At 37.1% G+C, this 11631-nt stretch overlaps 1 protein-coding gene and 1 non-coding gene across 2 annotated transcripts; one reads left to right on the top strand and one right to left on the bottom strand.

Moving 5' to 3' along the window:
• Nucleotides 1–6065: 6065 nt before the first annotated feature.
• On the top strand, nt 6066–10340 carry LOC121983602. The gene is made up of 5 exons (XM_042536353.1): nt 6066–6279; nt 6368–6441; nt 8732–8867; nt 9167–9478; nt 9866–10340. Exons 1-5 carry the CDS (start codon nt 6160–6162, stop codon nt 10136–10138), a joined length of 915 nt encoding a protein of 304 aa, XP_042392287.1. The 5' UTR covers nt 6066–6159; the 3' UTR covers nt 10139–10340.
• A 376-nt stretch (nt 10341–10716) lies between these two features.
• TRNAR-ACG lies at nt 10717–10789 on the bottom strand. Its single transcript has one exon. It is a non-coding gene; the product is annotated as a tRNA-Arg (tRNA).
• Nucleotides 10790–11631: the final 842 nt, after the last annotated feature.

Below are 11631 nucleotides of genomic sequence, written 5' to 3' on the forward strand. Positions count from 1 at the left end.
CATTAGATCTAATGAGGTATCTGCAGATCTAATGCTTGATCATTTGTCTGTGAGTTCAAGATGACTTTTTTTTATGCCGATCAGCAATCTGTAGCAATAGCACATAGTTGTATGCAGATCTAATGCTTAGATCATTCCTCTATGAGTTCAAGATTACTTTTTTTTAACACCGATCAGAAATAAATCTACATATTTCCCAGAAAATAGAGAGGTTTCATCTTTCTAAGTGATATGAACTTGTTATCTCTGATAGTTTTTGTGATCATAACATAGACCAAGGAAGAAATCTTCAGGAAATGAGTTTTTTTTTTATTTAATGGATCATGCAAATAATTGTTTTGATATCTGAAATTGTTTTCTTCTTGTCCAATTGATTTACATAGATTTTTTCTTCTTTTAATAATTGATAGAAGATTGATTTTTCAAACCTTTGATAATGTGATATTCCATAATGAAACTCATAAAAGAGGAGCACAGAGATTATAGTCTTCATTTCCATGTGTTATTTATGTTTCCTAGTATTGTTATGTTCTTTGGAAATCTCCTTGTAAGAGTTTGCAAAAGTGTTCTATTTGTCCATCCCTGAAGCCTTGTCCCTTTGAAGCCTAATGTCTAGCAATGGGTTCATCAAGGCCTCATATAATGTCATTGTGCATAAGAGAGATGCAAGTTCTTCTACAGTGTATTTCGATACCTTGCTCAGATACACTAGTTTTGAATAGCATATATAAATTTATGAAGAAATAGTGAAGCAAAATTTGTATAAGCTAAATAGCCTTACCGCGACATCTACATGTGTCAGGATGGGGAACTAATAAGAAGACACTGATCAACATTTTAGCGCATAGAAATGTCACCCAAAGAAAGCAGATTCAGTTGGCTTACGAGGAATTGTACAACGAGAGTCTCACCAAAAAGCTCGAATCAGAACTGAAAGGAAACTTTGAGGTGGTTATTTTTCTCAACCTTTATTGTCCAATGAATGTTTTTATCTGTAGGGGCAACATCATTTGCAGAAGCTAATATTAATTATTTGAAAAATTTATAAATGTGAAGAGATCGACATGAACTTAGATATGACTTGAACCAATACTATGAATGTAAGTACATAATTAATGGTAGATTGATAGGACTTGTGGCTTGTTATGCGTGATATGCTTATGTACACTATCACATTGTAGCGGTGTATCTGATTATGTTTGATTCTTCAGAAAGCTGTATACCACTGGAAACATCCACACTTCCAATCAAAACTTGACACTCTTAATTTGATAGCATGTAAACGTTTACAAAAAGCATTAGATGTTTTGTTTCACAAGAGTGAAAACTAGTTGGTACATTTTTAAATGGTAACCTTAGGATTAAAGTATTGATTACATTTTTAACCTGCTCAACTTCCTCTAAATATCTAACACATTGATACTCGAATTTAACCTAACCTATTAAGATAAATGGGTAATCAAACTTAAAGGGTACCCATTACCATATTTAGCTATACCAATGAATTTCATGTTCAACTAGAAGTAAGAGTGAGTGTCAATATGTCTGTGGGTACCTCAAGAATAGGGAACTCTTTGTTTTTATGATTTAACCCCTCTTCATTATTTTACTCACCTCTTTTGTTTTTACCTATATTCATGTTTTTCATTAATCAGATAGAGACCCCTAACTACATTATTTAGGCTACAAGCTCGACCTCTACCACATGGCTATAGGGAGGAAATGATCATGTTGATCCCTAATCTTATCCCTAGCCGATCATTAAACATTAAATGTGTGGGAATTTACTAGAATCTACTCCTACATGAAGCAAATGAATAAAAACTACAAGTAAAGTTTACCTACCCTGTTATGACTTCAGAAGAACATGCTGAATTTTCCATGTATGCTGGCCTTTAATATAGAGGGCTACAAGAGGATTATATCTTAGGTCAAGACACTCCAAATCCATCATAAACCAAAGGGAAAATAGTTTCTACTTACTAGAGGATTGAATGGACCCAAAAGGAAGCTCTAACTTGCTGTTTTGGGTGTTGAACTAAGGAGGCAGCTGCCTTCTTGCCGCATTCCTTGCTGCTGTGGTTGGTAGCAGAAATCACAGAAAATAGGGGGCTTAGTGCAGGATATTCAGGATACCAAGATGGCATCAGAGGTAGTACAATAAATAGTATATCTCTTCATCAGAGGTAGCTTTGTTCTTCTATGCTTCACTAGATTTGTTGTGTAGTCATATTTCTTTGTTCAACCATTATCATGCCTAGTAAGTTGTTGTATGATGCTGTCGGTTCTTATCAATCTGTACACTTGAATTAGAAGGAGCAAATTATCTATGTTATATTCTAAGCAGCATATACTAAGTGTCATATATGAAAGTTTTAGATTCTATGTTATATTCGTTATCTTTCACAGCAGCCTTTAAAAACTCAGTATTCTATTTTATTTGATACATGTACACATTTGTTTTAGTTATTTGACATATGGTGGATTTATGTGTTTTTACAGTTTACAAATCTCAAGTACTCCAGAGTTGAAATTGATGAAGTGCGGTTCGAGTGGGCTGAATGCATGCTAGATTACATTTGAAGTGCGGTTCTACCTTGATGTGTTAAAAGAATGTTCTACCTTGATTTTGATATTTATTAGCTAGCTTTTGATGTAAAAAGAATGTTTGGGTATTTTATGGATATTGTTGTAAGAAGATTATTTATATAATTTGTGAATATTTGTGTATTTTATGGATATTATTGAATGAAGAATATTTGTACAATTTGTGAATATTTGTGTATTTTTTTTTGTTATTGTCGGTTTTAAAATCAAATTTGTGCTGTTAGAAAAAATACATATTACATCGGTTTTCCACCGATGTAAAACCGGTGTTATAAAGTAATATTACATCGGTCATTTACCGCTGCCAAAACTGGTGTTATTAACATACAATATTACATCGGTTTTACACCGTGTATGAAACGGTGTCGTTAAGTGATACTACACCGGTTAATAACCGATTCGAAAACCGGTGTCGTTAAGTGATACTACACCGGTTTTAACCCGATGTCTAAAATGGCAGACTTTTAACATCGGCTTCATAGACATCGGTCGAAAATCAAATAGACACCGATGGAAAACCGATGTCTATGAGCGATTTTGTTGTAGTGCGAGAGAGTGGTAAGAAAAACTCGGCACTTTACTCCATCTGTGTATTGATGGAGAGTAGCTGTGTTATCGAACTTACCAAGATGATCATCTGGGTCGGTTGTCCCATTATACTCATCGATCGTCGGAGGCACGTAGTGCTTCGGTAGAGGATCTCGCAGAATAGCCTCTGAAAATTGACGATTAATCCTCTCGGGTGATGCGTCCGCTCGGGGGGCTTTCCCCTTTCTGTCATCTCGTCTAGGCATTTCATCCGAAGAAGATCCCCTATCTCTATGAGCTAGTACGGCTTCAGGGGTGCGGAATAGGGCTCGATGAAATGCAACGGTGGCCGGTGGTGCTTCCGCTCGACCACCAGACGCTGATGTTACTTGCTGCTCTGGCCGCTCGGCTGTGGCTTTCTGTTTTTGCTCCACGAGCTTGGCGGCCCTTATCTCGATCAGAGCGTCGAGTTCCTCGTTCGAAAGCGTCACCATGTGTTATCGTCCAGCCTCGTCCATTGTTTCCGATCGGATGCAGGAGTGTTCCCACAGACGGCGCTAAATTGATCCTGTCCGAATGCTGAATCAACGGACGCTGGGCACGTGGCGCTCTCCGGGTTGCTGATGTAGATCTCCGGCTAGTCTCACGAAAGTCCGGCGAACCTGCACAGAAGTCGGGCCGGGAAGGGGTTCCCGGCGGCGACCCTCCGACGCTCAAGTCAGGTAAGCAAGTGGTGGAAAAAGTAGCTCCAAAGCTTGTAGAACGCGTACCTCCGGCGAAGTCTGCGGCTCTTTATATAGAGCGGTGAAAGAGCTTCTACACGCCCACCGAGGCGCGTACGTGTCCGCAGCCCATACCTCGGTATGGGTTTGTCAGAAAGCTTACCTGACGCCATACTGCAACAGTCCCACCGCGCCTTCGATGGGACAATAGGACACCCCGTTGTCAGACTAGGAGTATGGCCTAGCCATACGACTTGACGGCTGTCAGCAGATGTTCCTGTCCCTATTTACCCACCGCAGGCCAGGACGTTCGTCCGGCCGGCTAGACGAAGAGCGCCGTTCGGACGGCCCTAATTCCCTGCGCCGGCCGGGCGGCGCACCCATTACGTCCTGCCTTCTCTTAGGCCTTCCGCTCGGTCATTATTTACTGTTTCATTGAGCGTCGGAACCCCGATCCCTGTCAGGACGCCTTTTACTATCAGATGTTTACTGGCAGACCGATCGGGCTGTCCTTTTATCATGAGTCCGGTCGGCTCACCCTTCTTCGACGGACCACCTGGCCCTTTGACCTCCATGGGACGTTGACCCCTCCTTTGACCTCCACGGGGCGTTGACCCCTCGTTAGGGGGTCCCGGGCTCTTACCACCGGATCAATAGGTAAAAAATTTTTATGGAGGATTATCATCTCCATTATTAATTAATAAGATTAGTTGAATTTATTATTATTTTTCTTAAGCCATTATATTTAAAATTTAGAAAAGACATATGATCCTATGGGTCAGCTCAGATGCTCTAGTTAATAAAACACAGATCACGATAAGATAAGAGGATGAGTCATTTTTCATTATTGGTGAAGAATGATGATTCCATATGTAAAATAAACAGGATTATCACTCTCTACTAATATATAATGGAGAGTTGTCCATCCTTTTATCCATATTTTACTGATCAAAAGATTCGTACTCCTTTTAGGTGTAACATAAATAATGGACACACTATATTTCATGCATAATGATCTAGAGTATCAGAGACGTTTGGTTTCAAAATTTTATTTTATTTTTATTTTGTCTGTGAATAACAACACTTTTCAGGTTAAAAAGCCACTTTAAAATAATAAAAAATAATAATCAAAAGTCCCATTTGTTATTAGTTTATAGAACAATATTATTATTTTATATTAATTTTATTTATTAGAGAAGGATAGTCATTAAAATAATATTTTAATAAGTAAAATAAATTAGGAAGACTCTATAACATCTATTATATTTTCAATAAATATCATCTGATGACAATTAATTATATAACAATAGTTACTATAATGTATAGTAATAATTAATTACTAATTTTTATATATTATAATAGCTATTTGATAATTTCTATATTGTATAATAATTATTCGATACCTTTCACACGTTGTACCTGATCTGCTTATGATATTCAAAATCAAGAGACCTTTGATAAGGAAGAGTATGAAGTTCACAATTTTATTTTATTTATGATTAATCAACAGTTTAATTGGAATTAACATGCTCTTCTTAAAAGATACATTTTTGTTTCTTATTTTTAATTATTTTTTTATAGATTCAAAAAGCAACTTTTGATGATTTTAATATTAAAAAAGCACCCTTCTATTTATCATTTAACGTGCTCGACAACATTTTTTTTATCGATGTGAAAAGTATTCTGTTATCCCTGATATTTATTCTCTTCATAAATCATTTGATTTTGTTTGATTCTTAACGATCCGTACAAAAAATATTGAAATATATTTATAAATCAATAGATGAATCCAAAGATATTATTCTAAGATAATAGTTACCTTAACAAAAAAAGGCTGGACCCTGATGGATGATGACAGCGAATCACATTTATATTTTGGGTGTTATTTAATACGTATTTGAATAATAAAATATTTGACGGACACTGCAAGAGTGGCAAAACTGAAAATTCCTGAACAAAATTTGAAAAAAAAAAAAAGCCATGAGAGAGACAGTCTACTGAATGCCAACTTACCATGTGATGTCACGTGCCGAAAAGTCGACTTTGTTGTCCTTTACGATACCGTCACCATTGAGTGAGTCTACCGACAAGACTTGCTGGCTACCAATTTTCAAAATTAACGACAGTAGGGATCACACATGTGCTTTAGAGAGCACCTCCCGGTGACCCGATCCATATCGATAAAACAAAATGCCTTTAAAAAAAGCAGGCATCGAGCTCGCTTCCGCCTTCCTTTTTCTTCTTTCAACTGCTGCTAGTACGCTCCCTTGTTCAATCGAGAAGGGGAAGCGGTGGAATCGGAATGGATCAGAACACGCCGGTGAGGAAGTCACACACCTCCACTTCCGATCTTCTCACGTGGTCGGAGACGCCTGTGCCAGCTGCCGATCAGTCGATGTCGGCTAACCGGCGAACTTTGAAGGTAAAAAAAAAGCCAACCAAAATGCCCCTCTGTCTGTGTTTTGGTGCCTTTGATGGATCGGATTTCACCTTCATTATTCTTGTCGTAGCCGGCGGGAGGGATCAGCCCAGTCATGTTCGGGGCGCAGTTGTCCGCGGAGGAGGAGGAGAGCGTGAACAAGAGGTGAGAGATCTTGATGGTTGGCTAGGGTTTTCGCGAATCTTTGTTTCTAGGTGGACCACACCGTTTTACTCGCTTGCGAAAATGTCGCTTCTTTTGCTCTTTTGAGCGAAAGAGAAATGTTGGTTTCTCTTCTTTCGATGCGCCTCGGATCTGATCGCAAGATTGATTTTTTTTTTTTTTCATTAGGGATATTGATTCAGCACGAAATGTGCTCTTAGTGGTGGCACCTTCTTTTTGTCGAGTGGTATTTACTGTTCTTTATGCTGCATTAGGGATTTGGTTGGTTTTTGAATCTCAGCCGCGACCTTTTCCTCCCCGTTCCTTTCCTTCCCACTATTTTTCCGATTTTCAAAATGGTTTCTTTCGTTTTGAAAAATCTCCCAATGAATTTTGTTATACAATTTCTTTGGTTGATTTAAACATTTTCAAGGGATAAACATATAAGTGGATAAATCTGTGAAGAATAAAATTTTCAAAGGATATTTGTATTCTATATAAGTAGAGCACATTGATAGGCTTATTGTAGCGATTAACAATATATGGTAATGAATAATATCAAGATAATAAAATAGGAATGTGGATGAATCAAGCTTATTGAGGAAATGCATTAAAAATTAATATATTTCCAATTCCCTCCCTCAAAATGAAGATGCGGTAGCTTCTGAAGTTGCAAGGGTGTTGAAACATAGATCAAGTGGGTTAAGCATGCCTCTCGGATTGCTGGAGGTGCAGCAATGATTCATTGAAGAAACCATGAAGGTGCAAATGCAGTAGTAAGCTTGCTGGACCATATCAATATATCTGCAAGTGAGGTAAGTTAGCAAGCTTGTTGGAACAGAGCCACGCTGTTGCGAGCTTATCCAGTAGCCTTAGATCCCTGACATTTAGTGATGTTGTAGGCATAGCGCCAACTAACTTTGTATGTGTTCGAGAAAGAAAAATTTTTGCACTCTGATGGATGTTCAAAGTGGGTAGCCAATCCTTTCATTGTCAATGATTCATAAGAAAATTGGGTAGCCTATCCATTCATTGTCAATGATTCATAAGAAAATTGGCATGCCTGACATGATTTGGACTACTCACCTCCACACTTCATGCCTAGACATGTGACTACAGGTTGGTAGATTCAGCTGAGAAGAAATTTTACTAAGCAGGGACGCTATGGAGGATAAATTGAGATGGTGCGGAATGTCAAGGACTCAAATAGTGACCGAAAATGCCAATCCAAGGGGAGGAAAGAGGGGAGGTCACAATTTGTGCTGCAACCTCCACCTTTGATGCCTGATGACTTCGAGCATTGACGAGAGAGTTTATAACTCTGACACCACGTGAATTTTCAGCGGAATAGTATTGAGCTATATTCCTAATTTTATGCAAGTGGAATACATAGGCTTGTGATAAGTAACAACAACAAGAGGTTGGGAATAGTATCGAGCCAATAAGGTAAAGAGTTAGCGCTGATTAGGCTAATATGCAAATTACAAAGAAGAACTACATTTTGAGCTAGGTAGTTTATAAAATCTTATTATTCATAGTCATGTCTCTGGTGCGGCTTGTAGTCTGTGACGGAGATTGTTTACTACCCCATATCTTCCGTCACTTTATTCCTGTGAACTGTGATAACAATGCATAAAGAAGTACTCTATTGTGTGATCTTGCGAAGTTCTTTGACCAATTAAGAACCATGCAACTTGTCTTCCTTTATTAACATATATTTGTTGCTTGGTTATTGCATCGCTTCAAGATTTCATTTGATATTATCCTTTCAGTATATCACCAATTTAGTTAACCTTTCAAAATGTGCTTCAACTTCGGTTTAAATTTAATCAAATTGTTCCAGGGCAGGTGAAGAAACTGTCGGGGGACAAACTTTTGGGCCACACATATGATAGCCTCTGTGAAAGGTTCTATGTGAAGAGATGTAGATGTAACAAATCAAAGATTCTTAAATAAAACAATGACACTGAAGAAATATGGAGAAATTTAGAAAAATGGCTGGGACTAACATCAAAATTATCATCTGGTTCTTAAATGCTATATAAATCACATCATGATAGAATTCAAACTTCAAAAAATATTCTCTTGAGAAAGAAGTCCATAATTGTAGTCAAATTTTTTCTTGCACGTACTAAAGTATAGAATCAGTGCTGGATCCTTAACAAGTATAGAATCCTTCTCAGTACGATTTTACCTTGGATGTTGGCGTACACATGTTCTAACAGAAATATTTTGAAATTTTCCTCTCTTTTTTTTAGTCTGTCTGCAAGCTGATGACCCTTATTTCTTTTAGGAAACCCTGTTCCAGCTCAAAAATGAGAGAAATGACTGGTAGTGGCATATTTGCAGTGGACAATGAGAACGAGGTGATAGAATCTGGTAATGCTGTCCCAAATCCTAATAATAAGACCACTGTTCGAATTTGTCAGGTAACTACTCTTGATTTACTAGGATCCAAAAGTTTCATGACAATAAACCATTGTTGGTGACACACTTTACTCATTTTCTTTTTCTCATTTCACTGAACTGAAAGAAAGTTACTTAATCGGGCAATTATGACTGTGCAATCACATACCTGGTTTGCATTTATTCATCAATTCTAATACAATTGGTTTCCCCCAAGCTTTAAGTAATTTTGCTAACTCAAATATACTTTCATTAGTTTAGATCATGATTTTGAGGTTGTTTATGGCGGTTATATCAAATAACTTCTTTAATTGTCTATCAGCAAGCAGTTAATGCGATTAGCCAAATCTCATTTAGCACTGAAGAGAAAGTTTCTCCAAAGAAACCTACATCAATTGCCGAGGTTGCAAAGCAGCGAGAGCTAAGTGGAACCACTGAGAATGAATTAGATACTAAAGTCAAGAAGCAACTCTCTGAAGCAAAGTCTAAAGAACTTAGTGGAAATGACATATTTGGTCCGCCCCCTGAGGTTCCAGCTAGGCCTTTAGCTGCTAGGAATCTGGAACTCAAAGGGAACTTGGATTTTGCGCTTCCACAGCCTCGAAACCTACATACATCTGTTAAAGTATCCAATGTGAGTGAAATCATTTCAACTCATCCCCCTTTTCTTTTTCAGCAGAAATCTGGTTTTACAAACCTTGTAAAACTGCTCCATATTTTTTAAGGGTAGGAAAGAGTAACATTTTCACCTATTATTCGATATTATCGTCACATCTGTAGGGGCCTATGCACCAGCTAGCTCTGTTCTACTTTAGGCATTTCATGTCTCGTTCTTTTCCACTTCTCGTGGTCATATTCAGATTTTTTTTTTCCTGCCAACGTTTTTAACAGTTTAACTTTGCCTGGGAATCTTTCACTAGAAAGCTTCTTCTTATCGCATTAATGGATATTATATATAGTAATGCAAATTACTTATCCTAGCTATGCAAAATAATCCTTGCTTTTTTTTTTGAACTAATAGCCAGCAGGAGGCCCTAGCCACATCACCTTCAGTGATGAAGGCGTCATCAAAGAAACCAAGAAGATCCACACACAGAAGTTTCAAGAGTTGACCGGCAATGACATATTCAAAGAAGATGCACCCCCAGGTTCAGCTGAGAAGCCGCTGAGTGAGGCAAAGCTTAAAGAAATGAGTGGAAGTGACATCTTTGCCGACGGAAAGGCTGCTTCACGGGACTATTTTGGTGGAGTCCGCAAGCCGCCTGGTGGTGAAAGCAGCATTGCTCTGGTTTAGCTAATTCTAACGCCACTCTTTACCACAGTTGGGCATTAAAATTTGAAACTCTATTATCTGGAGGGATTTGAGACATGGCAGGATTAGTGTGTGATAATGTTGAAGTTGTGTGCCCCTAATGACTGAACCTTGTCGGATATCACTTAGAACTTCTGTAGTGGTACTAGTTTAGTGGATTGGGATTCTGATCATGTTTTATAAACTGCACGAATGGAAGCTTTCCAGTCGAATTAGTTTTCAGCTGGTTCCATTGGAAAAACTGCAACAGTAGGCAACTAGTTCAAGCATGGTTGTGATTTGAAAGTATTTATTAACAATACATTAGTTTTTAGTTTCATAATTAAATGATCATGTTTAAGGTTGAATCAGAGTGGAGAATAACCATATAGACTTAAACGAATCATTATACTTATATGAGATTGATGGGAGTAGAATGAAAAAAAATGATTAACGGATTAAAAGCAGTTTTATTTTCTGATGTATTACTAATCAAATTGGTAGTAGTTTATTTTCTTGATAAAGAAGAACAAGGTCGGTCTTTTTCTAAAACAACAAAATCTCATTTAATCTATGAAAAACGACTCCACTGGGGATCGAACCCAGAATCTCTGGTTCCGTAGACCAGCGCCTTATCCATTGGGCCATGGAGTCCGATGAAACATGCTAAAAATATAATCAATTTATTTAAAAATACTTTAGTGGTCATAAGCAGCAATAGAAAATGGGAAACTATTTAAGAAGAATGAGTATCTTTTGTTTTTTTTTTCTCTCGTTCCATTATAAATTTAGAGAAAGTGAAAGAGTAAATTGATCATAAGTAAAATTTTGATTAACTTAATTTGCTAGATTGATTCAACTTATTAAAACTCTTAGATTTGCTCAAACGATAGGTTCCCTGAAAATGTTATACATAACTTTTCTAATCACTCAAATCTTTAATTCACTCGGCTTATTTGACTTACCTAGTCAAGCTCGCTAGCATAACAATTGGGTGATTTAAACCTTCAAGATGTTGTCTGATATGCTTGTTCCATTCATTTTATAAGTCTATAAAACTAGCCCTACTTACATATTCTGACCCACCTCATTTACTAATTCATTCAATCACATTCATTCATTAATAGTTAATATACTCTCACTCCCCCTATCCTAATCATTTTCTCTTTCCAAGTTTGCTAAAAAGCTAACTTATCAAAGTTTATTAAATTGGTCTAGTAATTTATCTATTTTTATTTTTTACGGAGCCGCTGATATTAGACCATTTTGGATGAACGATATTTCTTTTACTTAAATTAAATTAGTCCGTAGTAAACCATATACTTGACCTGCCGTATGGCTAGTGAATTGGATAATTTAACTTCAATAATAATTTGTATTAAATTAATACAAGGTTGAATCATTTTTTTAAAAACTCACAAATGTATATCTAGGTGCGTAATCATAGTTTGAAAGCATTGAATTTGATTTGAGTGGATTCTGATTGGACAAAGATC

Source organism: Zingiber officinale, chromosome 1B, assembly GCF_018446385.1.
Source record: "Zingiber officinale cultivar Zhangliang chromosome 1B, Zo_v1.1, whole genome shotgun sequence".
Classification (NCBI taxonomy): domain Eukaryota; kingdom Viridiplantae; phylum Streptophyta; class Magnoliopsida; order Zingiberales; family Zingiberaceae; genus Zingiber; species Zingiber officinale.

What these genes read in the sequence shown, in the direction of transcription:
- LOC121983602 (XM_042536353.1), top strand. Translation starts at nt 6,160, where the DNA reads ATGGATCAGAACACGCCGGTGAGGAAGTCACACACCTCCACTTCCGAT. An exon ending in CCACTGTTCGAATTTGTCAG is followed by an intron (nt 8,868 to 9,166) that starts GTAACTACTCTT and finishes ATTGTCTATCAG; the next exon opens with CAAGCAGTTAATGCGATTAG. An exon ending in CATCTGTTAAAGTATCCAAT is followed by an intron (nt 9,479 to 9,865) that starts GTGAGTGAAATC and finishes TTGAACTAATAG; the next exon opens with CCAGCAGGAGGCCCTAGCCA.